The sequence below is a fragment of the Panicum virgatum genome, chromosome 1N (assembly GCF_016808335.1).
Source record: "Panicum virgatum strain AP13 chromosome 1N, P.virgatum_v5, whole genome shotgun sequence".
Classification (NCBI taxonomy): Eukaryota; Viridiplantae; Streptophyta; class Magnoliopsida; order Poales; family Poaceae; genus Panicum; species Panicum virgatum.
The window spans coordinates 51,305,820-51,317,579 of NC_053145.1; the positions used below are offsets into that span (position 1 = coordinate 51,305,820).

The 11,760-nt window shown below is 49.1% G+C and overlaps 1 protein-coding gene across 1 annotated transcript; it reads left to right on the forward strand.

Moving 5' to 3' along the window:
• The first annotated feature begins 4,621 nt into the window (after window positions 1-4,621).
• Window positions 4,622-7,252, forward strand: LOC120656509 (phenylalanine ammonia-lyase-like). The gene has a single exon (XM_039934614.1). The coding sequence runs from the start codon at window positions 4,901-4,903 to the stop codon at window positions 7,037-7,039; it is 2,139 nt and encodes a 712-aa protein (XP_039790548.1). The 5' UTR covers window positions 4,622-4,900; the 3' UTR covers window positions 7,040-7,252.
• Window positions 7,253-11,760: the final 4,508 nt, after the last annotated feature.

Genomic DNA, 11,760 nt, shown 5'->3' on the forward strand with positions numbered 1-11,760 from the left:
CTGGCGATGAGCACCGAGCGGCGGCGACGGTCATGGATCCGTCCATGGGTTTTCTCTTTTTTTTCTTCTATTCGATTAACAAAGACCAGCAGTCCAACTGCCTCCGTAGCTCACGATTAACGATGACTTTTCATTGGAGGCTGTTGCTTTTGCCCGCTTCCAAAAATAGAAAACAACCGCCTCCAAAAAGAATTCTGTAGTAGTGACGTGAGCAAGCCTATAAATTTTGTCACAATTCCAGAAAGTAGCAAACCTAACTAGGTGTTATTCTAAAATTGCCAAAAAATTTGGTAAAAAATGATTAGCATGTCCACATTTTGGTAGGCAACCAAGCAGGCCCTATGTTCCGACGAGGCCCCTGCCCCTAGCTAGTCAGTTTTACTGGGGTAGGTATCATGTCTTCGTTATACAACTAAGGGGAAATAATCTTCTCACAACCAGGCTAGTGCAAACCAACAACCAAGCAATTCGTCCCTCCAAACCTAGCCAAGGAGAACGCAGTCAACCAATCACACTAAAAAGGTCTCTAGCTATCTCTGCGAACATGTTGTTCAATTCCGCCATGGCATTTTTCCTGGCGAACCATACTCTGATTGCAGAGATGAAGGAATGAACCGTCGGAGGAATACGTCGATGCGTCGCCATGCCGGTAGCTGGCGAAGTTTGTGGGCAGAGCTAGTTCGCTGACATGGCCCAACCTGCACCCCTCGCCAGATCCTCCAGTCACCGCCGTCGCTCTCTGGCAGGCCACACTCGCCATCCTCCCCTTGAACACGATCACCACACCAGTTCATTGGTCATTGCCGTTGGGCACCTAACACCGGGAGGGACGGAGCTAGTGGCGGCCGGCAGAGACAGACACAGCAGGCACCAGACACCCCTTGCTTGCTCTTGCTCTACGACTTAGCATACGTTGCACGCCTTAGCGCTTCACACTTGCTGTGGCAAGGAGCCCCTGGCCCTGACATCCATGGACACACTGCATCTGCCTGCACGCGGCTCTGTAACTGTCGACGCAGCGCCATCACTTGCTGCTAGGACAACAAGAGTGTGAGAGAGGGCCGTGCCCTTGCACCAGCCACAGGATCGTACATAAATGCTGGTCCCGGACCGGTTCTTGTCACCTTCGTGTACATGTCCGTGTAAGGACCATGCGTAGATGCATCGATGAATGCAGATCAATTCACGCAGCCTGCCGGGTACGCGTCTCATGGCCTCAAGAGCCTCGACGTACCAGGCGAGAGAGGGAGACCTGGCCGCTTCGTGGCCTCACGCGATGGGCCTACGTCCATGTGAGGAACACGACTCGGGCTGTGAGCCATTGCATTGGTCGCCCTGGATCTCTGGTCTGGTTTACATGGCGGGGAAGGAGAAGGGGAGGGAGAAGGAGAAGGCTCGGCTTGTGGCCATTGCGGCCACTGTCGGGTCAGCTTGTCTGAATGTAATGTGCCTGCAGGAACGGAAGAACAAAGCGAACAAAGCGGACTGGGAATTATGGATTTAAAAGTACAAAATAAATATTTTTAAGTAAATGATTATTTAAATTTACTAATGAAGATGGCATTTGGCAACAGATACTCAGAAATAAATACCTTAAATCCAAAACTCTCACCCAAGTTGAGAAAAAAAATCTGGTGATTCACAGTTTTGGTCAGGGCTTATGCCAATAAAATAGGATTTTCTTAAATGTATGACATTTAAGGTACAGAATGGGAAACAAATCAGATTTTGGAAAGACAAGTGGTTGGGAAACTCAGCACTTAAAGATCAATATTCGAATTTGTTCAATCTGGTTCATCGCAAACATGCTACAGTCCATACTGTGCTTAATGGAGATTCTTTGAATGTCTCGTTTAGGAGACACCTTACGGGAAATAAACTGAGAGACTGGATGGATTTGGTACATCGCGTTGCTAACATCTAGCTGGTAGATAATGAGGATATTGGAATCTGGCAACTTCACAAAAATGGGCAATTTTCAGTTCGTTCTATGTACTCAGCTCTATTAGATGTTCGAGTTCTGCCCATAAACAAGCCTGTATGGAAATTAAAAATTCCTTTAAAAGTTAAAATATTTATTTGGCTACTCCACCATGGAGTTATCCTAACAAAGGATAATTTAGGCAAGCGCAATTGGAAGGGAAGCAAACAATGTTGTTTTTGCATGGATGACAAAACAATAGTGCATCTCTTCTTCGGGTGTCATATGACTAGGTTATTTTGGAGGATAATTTTCATTACCTTTGGTCTTACAAAACCTAATAATATTGTGCATTTATTCGGGTCTTGGCTGCAGGGTTTTATGTGGGAAAAGAAAAAAGTTATGTTCACGGGCTTATGTGCGCTTCTCTGGTTAATCTGGTTATCCAGAAATGATGTAGTTTTTCATAATACTGAAAAACAAACTGTTCTCCAGATTTTTTTCAGGGCCGCTTTTCTTACCAGGACATGGGCGATTTTGTAAAAGGAGGAGGACAGAGACGTGATTGTAGATGCATGCCACGCCTTGGAAGTGACGGCGATGGACATCTTTGCGCGGAACGGGTGGCAGTTTAGTAATAGGCTTAGTGGCTTATAATTTGCTTTCTGTTTATCTCTTAAAGTTTGTAATAGGGGCCGGATATATCTTTTGATATAGAGGCTAGGATATTGTTCAATATTCCTTTGTGAACGGAAGAACACAATGGGGGAAAAGCCGAAAAGGGACAGGGAGGGGGAAGATTCAGTTGCGGGTTTGTCAGTTCTGCTCTGTGGTGACGGTGAACGCCTGCCTACCCGCCGCGACAATGGGAATGGGCTGTGGTGTGGTCAGGTCAGTCCTACGGATCCAGATGCTGGTTGCTACTACTTCGTGAAAGAAACAAGTGATGAGTTCCATCCGTTCCTCTTCAGTTCAGTCACAGTGTAGATGCAGGTGACTGATAAGCAGATGTTAAGAACAGCAACGACAGGGCCAGGAGGACTAGATCGAGATGACCGGACCGAGTTCCTGCTGTTCCCACACCATGCATGTCACGTGCATACCTCACCCTATTCATTGTATCTTTACTATTTTTTAAAAATTATACTATTTGTTACTATACCTCACACTATTCATTATCGTTAATTGTGTTTTATTGTTGGTTAAAACAATTCAAATATGATCTACCTATAATAACAATTTGATTTGTTTAGCTTTAATAAATGCATATAATTATTCTTATTTTCTTTCTATTTTATTGATTGTTGTCAGCTTTAGTTTTTATTAATAGTATGTGTTTGTAACTGATACATAGTTAAATGGTATTTTATATTTAATTTTTCGTAATGGTATTGTGGGCACATAGGTATTTTAGGCTAAGTTTTATCGTAATGGCAGTGGTGAGTAAAGCTAATTTTTATCGTAATAGTAGTGGTGGATAATTTTTATTTTTCTATTTTTCTCCGATTAACATGAGAATTTCTAGACCTTGAGAGCGAACATGGAGGCTCGGTTTGTTGGCCAAATAATAAGATAATAGTATATATTTGTAACTTATACATAGCTAAATGATATTTTATATTTAATTTTTCATAATAGCATTGGTAGGTGATTTTGAATTAGGCACATGAGTATTTTAGGCTAATTTTTATCGTAATGGCAGTGGTGGGTAATTTTTATTTTTCTATTTTTCTCCGATTAACGTGAGAATTTCTAGACCTTAAGAGCGAACGTGGAGGCTCCGTTTGTTGGCCAAATAATAAGATAATAGATGTATCCGCGTCTGTTTCAAGGGAAATAGTAGGTCACTAATTTGTCTGACGAACACAGGGTAAGTAGTCGTCTGACTGCAGTTAGAAATACGCGTGATGCTTGAGGTGCGCAATCATGTTGGCAGTGGTCGCTGATGCATCAACAAGATCCAGAAATGGAGAGGCTGAGTTAAGAAAGGATATGATGGAGCCGGTAAACAACCAAGTAATTGCAGTAAGCATCTGATCTGTTCAAACAAATGGAGAAATGCAGTAATCTTGAGTCTTGACTGAAGAATTCTTTCAACTTCAACCCAATGATATTTCAGAGACCGGCGATCTGTTCAGACAAATATGTTTTGTATAACCAAGCTTGCTGACGATCAGGTGCTCAGCTGAAAATTTGGTCCAACTGCCCTTAAATCTGACCGGTTCCATGCTGATGGTCAGGTGCTCCATTTCCTAATCGATCACACGGTGATGCCGATGAGCCTCTAACTACCCCAAGATAACGGGCTCCAATCAAATCTTTTAGAAAAAAAGATAACGTGCTTTTTCCAAGACGAATGAAACTGATTTTTTAAGAAAATGGCTGACACCAATGGTCCTTCAAAACACTGTGTGCAACAGCTCAGTGTAACTGTCCTGAATCGTCCTGTCCCCAGTCAGTGCAAAAGCAAGATCAAAAACAGAGATCAGCCGCCCATCGTAGCCAGGCCCCCCGGAGCGAGCACGGTGGCCGGAGAGCCCTGCCCTCGCCACCCCGTGCCGCGCAGGCGCGCGCACCTACCACAACCCCAACGACCCAGCCCTCTCAGCCCCCACGGGCGAGCCGGCGACCACAGAAATCCGACGCTTTCTACGCCGCCGGCCGCCCAATTTTTAACTTGCAACGCGGCACTCGCCCTGTTCGTACAAACGGCGAGCCACCGGACTGGCCGGCACCCTCCGCCGCTTTTCCTCCGACCAACCCCGTGCCGCGCAGCCCATCTCGTTCCCCTATTTAAACGCGGCCTCCCCCTCCGTTCCGCTCCAAGAAGAGCAAGCACCAACCAGTGCATCCCAAAGCTCTTCTCCAACACAAAGCGACTCCAAATCAGCCGCCCATCGCCGCCCATCGCCTGCTTCTGATCACCGATCGCTTAAGGCTCACTAGTTCTTTCCGTTCAAACCCCCTGTACCATTTGCAATGGAGTGCGAGAACGGCCGCGGCGCCAACGGCGACACCCTGTGCATGGCGACGCCGCGCGCCGACCCGCTCAACTGGGGGAAGGCCGCGGAGGAGCTCATGGGCAGCCACCTCGACGAGGTGAAGAGGATGGTGGCGGAGTACCGCCAGCCGCTGGTGAAGATCGAGGGCGCCAGCCTCCGGATCGCGCAGGTCGCCGCCGTGGCCAACGGCGCCGGCGAGGCCCGCGTCGAGCTCGACGAGTCGGCTCGCGACCGCGTCAAGGCCAGCAGCGACTGGGTCATGAACAGCATGATGAACGGCACCGACAGCTACGGCGTCACCACCGGGTTCGGGGCCACCTCGCACCGCCGCACCAAGGAGGGCGGCGCGCTCCAGAGGGAGCTCATCCGGTTCCTCAACGCCGGCGCCTTCGGCACCGGCACCGACGGCCACGTCCTGCCGGCCGAGGCGACGCGGGCGGCCATGCTCGTGCGCATCAACACCCTGCTCCAGGGGTACTCCGGCATCCGCTTCGAGATCCTCGAGGCGATCGTCAAGCTGCTCAATGCCAACGTCACGCCGTGCCTGCCGCTCCGGGGCACGGTCACCGCGTCCGGCGACCTTGTCCCGCTGTCCTACATTGCCGGCCTCGTCACCGGGCGCGAGAACTCTGTGGCGGTGGCCCCAGATGGCACGAAGGTGAACGCCGCCGAGGCTTTCAAGATTGCCGGCATCCAGGGCGGCTTCTTCGAGTTGCAGCCCAAGGAAGGCCTCGCCATGGTCAACGGCACGGCCGTGGGCTCAGGACTTGCCTCCACCGTGCTCTTCGAGGCGAACATTCTCGCTATCCTTGCCGAGGTCCTGTCCGCCGTGTTCTGCGAGGTCATGAACGGCAAGCCGGAGTTCACCGACCACCTGACCCACAAGCTGAAGCACCACCCGGGACAGATCGAGGCTGCCGCCATCATGGAGCACGTCTTGGAGGGCAGCTCCTACATGAAGCTTGCCAAGAAGCTCGGCGAGCTCGACCCGTTGATGAAGCCGAAGCAGGACCGGTACGCGCTCCGCACGTCGCCGCAATGGCTTGGCCCCCAAATTGAGGTTATCCGTGCCGCGACCAAGTCCATTGAGCGCGAGATCAACTCCGTCAACGACAACCCGCTCATCGACGTCGCCCGCAGCAAGGCGCTTCACGGTGGCAACTTCCAGGGCACGCCCATCGGTGTGTCCATGGACAACACCCGCCTCGCCCTCGCCGCCATCGGCAAGCTCATGTTTGCTCAGTTCTCAGAGCTCGTCAACGACTACTACAACAACGGCCTGCCCTCCAACCTGTCCGGCGGGCGCAACCCAAGCTTGGACTACGGGTTCAAGGGCGCCGAGATCGCCATGGCGTCGTACTGCTCTGAGCTGCAGTTCCTGGGCAACCCGGTGACCAACCACGTCCAGAGCGCGGAGCAGCACAACCAGGACGTGAACTCGCTTGGCCTCATCTCCTCCAGGAAGACGGCCGAGGCCATCGAGATCCTGAAGCTCATGTCCTCGACGTTCCTGATAGCCCTGTGCCAGGCCGTGGACCTGCGCCACATCGAGGAGAACGTCAAGAGCGCCGTCAAGAGCTGCGTGATGACGGTGGCGAAGAAGACCCTGAGCACCAACTCCACCGGTGGCCTCCACGTCGCCCGCTTCTGCGAGAAGGACCTGCTCCAGGAGATCGAGCGCGAGGCGGTGTTCGCCTACGCCGACGACCCGTGCAGCGCCAACTACCCGCTGATGAAGAAGCTGCGCAACGTGCTCGTGGAGCGCGCCCTCGCCAACGGCGCGGCCGAGTTCAGCGCGGAGACATCCGTGTTCGCCAAGGTGGCCCAGTTCGAGGAGGAGCTGCGTGCGGCGCTGCCCAAGGCGGTGGAGGCTGCCCGGGCGGCCGTCGAGAACGGCACGGCGGCGATACCGAACAGGATCGCCGAGTGCCGCTCGTACCCGCTCTACCGGTTCGTGCGCGAGGAGCTCGGTGCGGTGTACCTGACCGGCGAGAAGACGCGGTCTCCCGGCGAGGAGCTGAACAAGGTGCTCGTCGCCATCAACCTGGGCAAGCACATCGACCCCCTGCTCGAGTGCCTCAAGGAGTGGAACGGCGAGCCCCTGCCCATCTGCTGATCAGAGAAGAGAGAGTGTCTCAAGAGTGTATTCTTTAGTTAATAATGCGATTTATTCCTGATTTATGTTTGTTGGTACGCTACGGACACTTGTTAGTAAATTAATAATGCGATTTATTCCTGATTTATGTTTTTCTTTTTGAAAGAGTTGTTTTTTTCCAACAGCAAATTGTAAGTTTTGGAGTGTTGTGAATCATATTTGCAGTTTAATTTACTTCAAGTGTTCACGCAAAACGACTAAACATGGCGTTCGAAATGAAACATTGGGATTTTTTTTTTCAGTTCCTTGAGACTCGGCAAAACTGTTTGTTACAAAATTCGACGTTCTTAAAAAAAATGATAGAACAGCCTCGACAATCGATACCCAATAGCCAAGATACAGTCGTTCCAAAAATTCAGAAAAAAGGAAAACAAAAACGATGGAAATATAAAGCTCAATGGCACGTAAAGTGAATTCAAGCAGTAATAGATATTGTTGGTCCATAACCTCAGGAGAATATGTCTCACAATGTTTGTCCATTGAGGGTATCAATATAGTTATGTCACGTTTGCATGCCATAACCCTTATTAGATGCTTTTAAAGAAGAGAAATGGTTGTACTAGTCGTGGATTTTCTTTGCCATTTCACAAATTTTTTTCTTGGAATTCATACTTTCTTGGCTAGTATGCGTGGTGTAGATGAAAGCGCTCTGCATTTTTTTGGATACTTCAAAGCTTAACCAAATCATTTTGGGATACCAAAAAGGGCTACGTAATAATTTAGTTTTTAACTTTATATTATTAGAACTTTGGATTAAAAAAGGACTAAATTTAAAATTAAAGTTGCTTCACGTGCTTTAAGTGAGGGATTTCACGATTACATAGTGCAAGTCATGTCAGTGTCTTTGAGCACCATTATCTTCTTAATGGAGAGATTCTCTTGCACATTATCTTTCTTCCTATAATACAGTGGCCGCTTTGTCACTGCATACCTAACAAGGAAAAGCAGAGGAAACAGAGCAAGAGAGTTTTTTTTTTTTTGAGTTTACAGAGCAAGAGAATTGGTCCATGCGTGTCTCAGTTTTCAAGTTCTAGGATAGCCAGTTTCTAGCTCTTCACCAACCCATCATGTGTTGGACTACAAAATCCTCTCATGTCAAACTTATGGGTCAACAAAATTTGCTCACCAACAAACTCATTTTGACCATAGTCCGTTCCAATGTATGCTCTGTTTTGAGACTTTCAACGCTATAGTATGTAGAGCGCAGCTGTTCAGGAGATATTCTTCACTTACCACAAATGAGATCTTTAATTTTGCAAGGACTTTTGTTGTCTTTTTTCTGAATCCCAACACATTTTTTTCTTAAATACAAGAGATCAAGTACCCGTGACTAGGGGTGATAAAGAGCCTTAAAATTTAGTCTAGATGATCAAAGGGCCGGGTTCTAAAATGGCTTGCTCTAACCTTATACAATTTTAAACTAAAAATACATAAGAGTCAAGTTATATTGTGAAGAGACCACTAGTACCATGATCCGTTACCACCCCTACATGCAACCATTCACATCCATGTGCATGCGATCTAGCACATGTCTAAACAAGATTACAAATCTCAATATATATAGCACGGGCATAAATCAGTAGGGGACCCGCGCCCCTCCTGTTGCATAAAAGAAATGTAGCACATGCATATATATATATATATATATATATATATATATATATATATATATATATATATATATATATATATATATATATATACTTTGACCAGCGGTTATGCCGATGTGTTTTTTTTCTTCTAAATATTGCAACTCTTCCAAGAAAAAACATCTTAAACATTTAGGAAGTGTTTGGTTGGAAAATTGTCTTAGATGTTTTGGATTTGGATAAAATTTGAACTAAAGAAGTCAGTAGCATTTTGAACTCTTTCCAATACAAACAGCCCCTGCAAAGAAAAGTACATGGACCATCCCCACATCTGGATCGTGATAGATGGCTGTACAAATACCCTCGTGTCTAGCACCATCATCGTGTACCATGGTAGATTCAGTTCGCAGGAACTCCCATCCAGCCGGGCAACAACTAATTTTTGTGGGCATTTGGAGTGTCAGTCAGAGGGCTACTTCGACTTTGGGATGCACTGCAGCGTGAAGATCGAAGGAAGACTCTCCATTTGACAAGCAAACGTCGAAGTCTTCGCTTTGGATATTTTGCTGAAAAATAGCTGAAGAAACAATAATAACCTTTGCTTTTGAATTCTTCTTATTTTTTTCTGAGTACAGTATTAATATTTATTTGTGATCAGTTTTTATAAGCTAACAATGATATAAGAATTTTGTTCTTTGCGGTCGTATGTAGCGGGCCAGAGACATTCTCTTTTTCTAAACAAAAAAAATGGAGTGCCATTCGGCCACTTTGATATCTTTTCCTTTGTGATTGGTAAGCATGCACATTCGTGCACGTTTTGTAATCATGCCAATATATAGCCCTTATCTTACCCTAGGTACGCACGTTAGCGTAAAAGGAAGGCCGAGCTATCCTTTACTCTTCTTCAGTCGCATCGCATCTACTGTCACACCAACAAGACTAATCCTAGTTTGGAGGTTGGCCAGCAACTTTGTGGATTACGAAAAGGCCTGGCCCCACCCAGTGCATGAATCGATCCAAAAACCTTATCGTCCACTTGTTCTTTTGCCTTCCTTTTATAGTTCCTTTACCCGTCTTTGACAGCTCTCACCAACCCACCCTTCTCCTAGATAACTTGAAGCACCCAAACTTCGTTTCGAACATGGTGCACGTTCATGTTTCACCAATCATAAAAAGGGGTAGCAGTTAGAAAATTCAGCAAAAAACACTAGGGAGCTGTTGGCCAAGTGGCTTGGTCATAGTACGCCCACGCGTCTAAAGTGGCCTCCAAAGGGCTGCTGCTCTGAATTCTGAATCGTGATAGTGCTTCACGGTAGGTGAAGGTGCAGACGCAGACGCAGACGCAGACGCAGGTGCAGGTGCAGGTGCAGGTGCAGGTGTAGATGCAGGCATAGGCATCACCATTCACTAATCACCGGTCGCCGCCATCTTGGAACAATGCGGCTTTACTGGCCTGTTTGGTTTAGTAGCGTTAGATACTGTAGTTAGGGCCGGCTCATAGTTTTCAAGGGCCCCGGGGCGAGCCAGACATTATGGGCCCTTTAGACCAACTATTTTTCATTTGAGACGATAATTAAAAGAAAGATAAAAATTCTGATAATATATGTAATTCATGAAGAATAATATCAATATTATAAACTAAAATGATAAAACATGAAACCAATTATAGCGATGATGTGAATTATGATTACCTCAAAATAAGAACCCTTTTGTGATTCAATCCATGTAGAGCACCTTTTTGTGATTCAATCAACTGCTCTTCTCATTTTCTTTTGTTTCTTTTCTGAGCACCCGACAAGTGCTTCGAAGACAACATCTAACATATTCAATAAATACATTGAATTAGAAATTGAGAACCCTAACAAAACTTATGGCTTATTAATCAATAATCATTACCTAGTAGACTAGTAGAGGGAGAGCTTGCATTGCAGTGGAGTTGTGGATCGCTAGTGCAGACTGTGCACGCAGCAGTAGGCAGCACCAGCACAGCAACACGCAATGACGCAAACCAGAACCAGCGGCCGGCAGACCCTCCCGATTCCCTGAGATGCACTGGCGCAGCACGGCACTACGGCAGCAGGACGCCGCTCGCCCGCTCGTGCAGTCGCGTGGCCGCGTGGGCCGCGGACCCGCGGTGCGCCTGGGCGTGCAGACTCCGGCGCCCGGCGGCCTCCGGCCGGTGAACCGCGATCGCCAAATCGCCGCTGTTGCGTGGCCCGGCTTTTGCGTGCGGGCCCGGCTACCTGATGTGCTTGCTTTATTCTCTGAGTTGGATCTTGAGCCAAATATTACTACTACGCGACGGATTGGCCAGGTCCAGCATCCTGAAGCATCGACTGATCACGCGGGCGTGTCCTAGCTCTCCGCTACTGTTCGTCTGTTCCTTCCCAGCATGTGAGCGGGGAGCGCAGCGGGGTTGTCGTCGTACGTGTTCTCCCCGCACCAACACGAGTATGGCGTGCGCGCGCGGCGGAATCATTTGCCCGCTGGCGAGCGGAGCCGGCGGCCGGGGACGGTTCGGCGCGGAGTCCTGGGCGTAGGACGGCCGTCAGGACAGGACGCAGGACGACGTCCTTGCCGGTGCTGAGTACCTGAATCGCTGTGGCCATTCATGGCGGGTCGCTGCAGACCTGCGGCGTGACTCACGCCGAGGGCCGCCGGGCCGGGCCGCGCCGCCGAGGGCCAGCTGGAGGGGGCGCCAGCGTCGTGTTGCTGGCCACATGTTCTACCGGACACGAGCAAGTTGCGACCGGACGGCGCTGTCAGGGAGGGGAACGTCCCCCTCTTCCCCCCGGCGTCCCGGCCCGGGCACGGCAGCGGCCGGGAAAGGCGGAAAGCTACCGCAGCTTTTGCCGGACTCACGCCTGTCAGCGTGCCACTGTAGGGCACGGCGCGGAGCACGGATGCATCGCCGACACGCACGGGGCCGGCCTTCCAAACTTCCTCCCGGCTCGATCGGCCGCGCCGCGATGGCCTCCGCAACCGGATTTCCGTTTGCTCGGCCGGCCGGCCACGGCGAGGAAGCGTCAAGCGTTGGGAAGGCCTGCCTGCCCCCGCTGGTGCGCTCGGCGTGGGAGGCGCACGGGCGCCGCC

What these genes read in the sequence shown, in the direction of transcription:
- LOC120656509 (XM_039934614.1), top strand. Translation starts at nt 4,901, where the DNA reads ATGGAGTGCGAGAACGGCCGCGGCGCCAACGGCGACACCCTGTGCATG.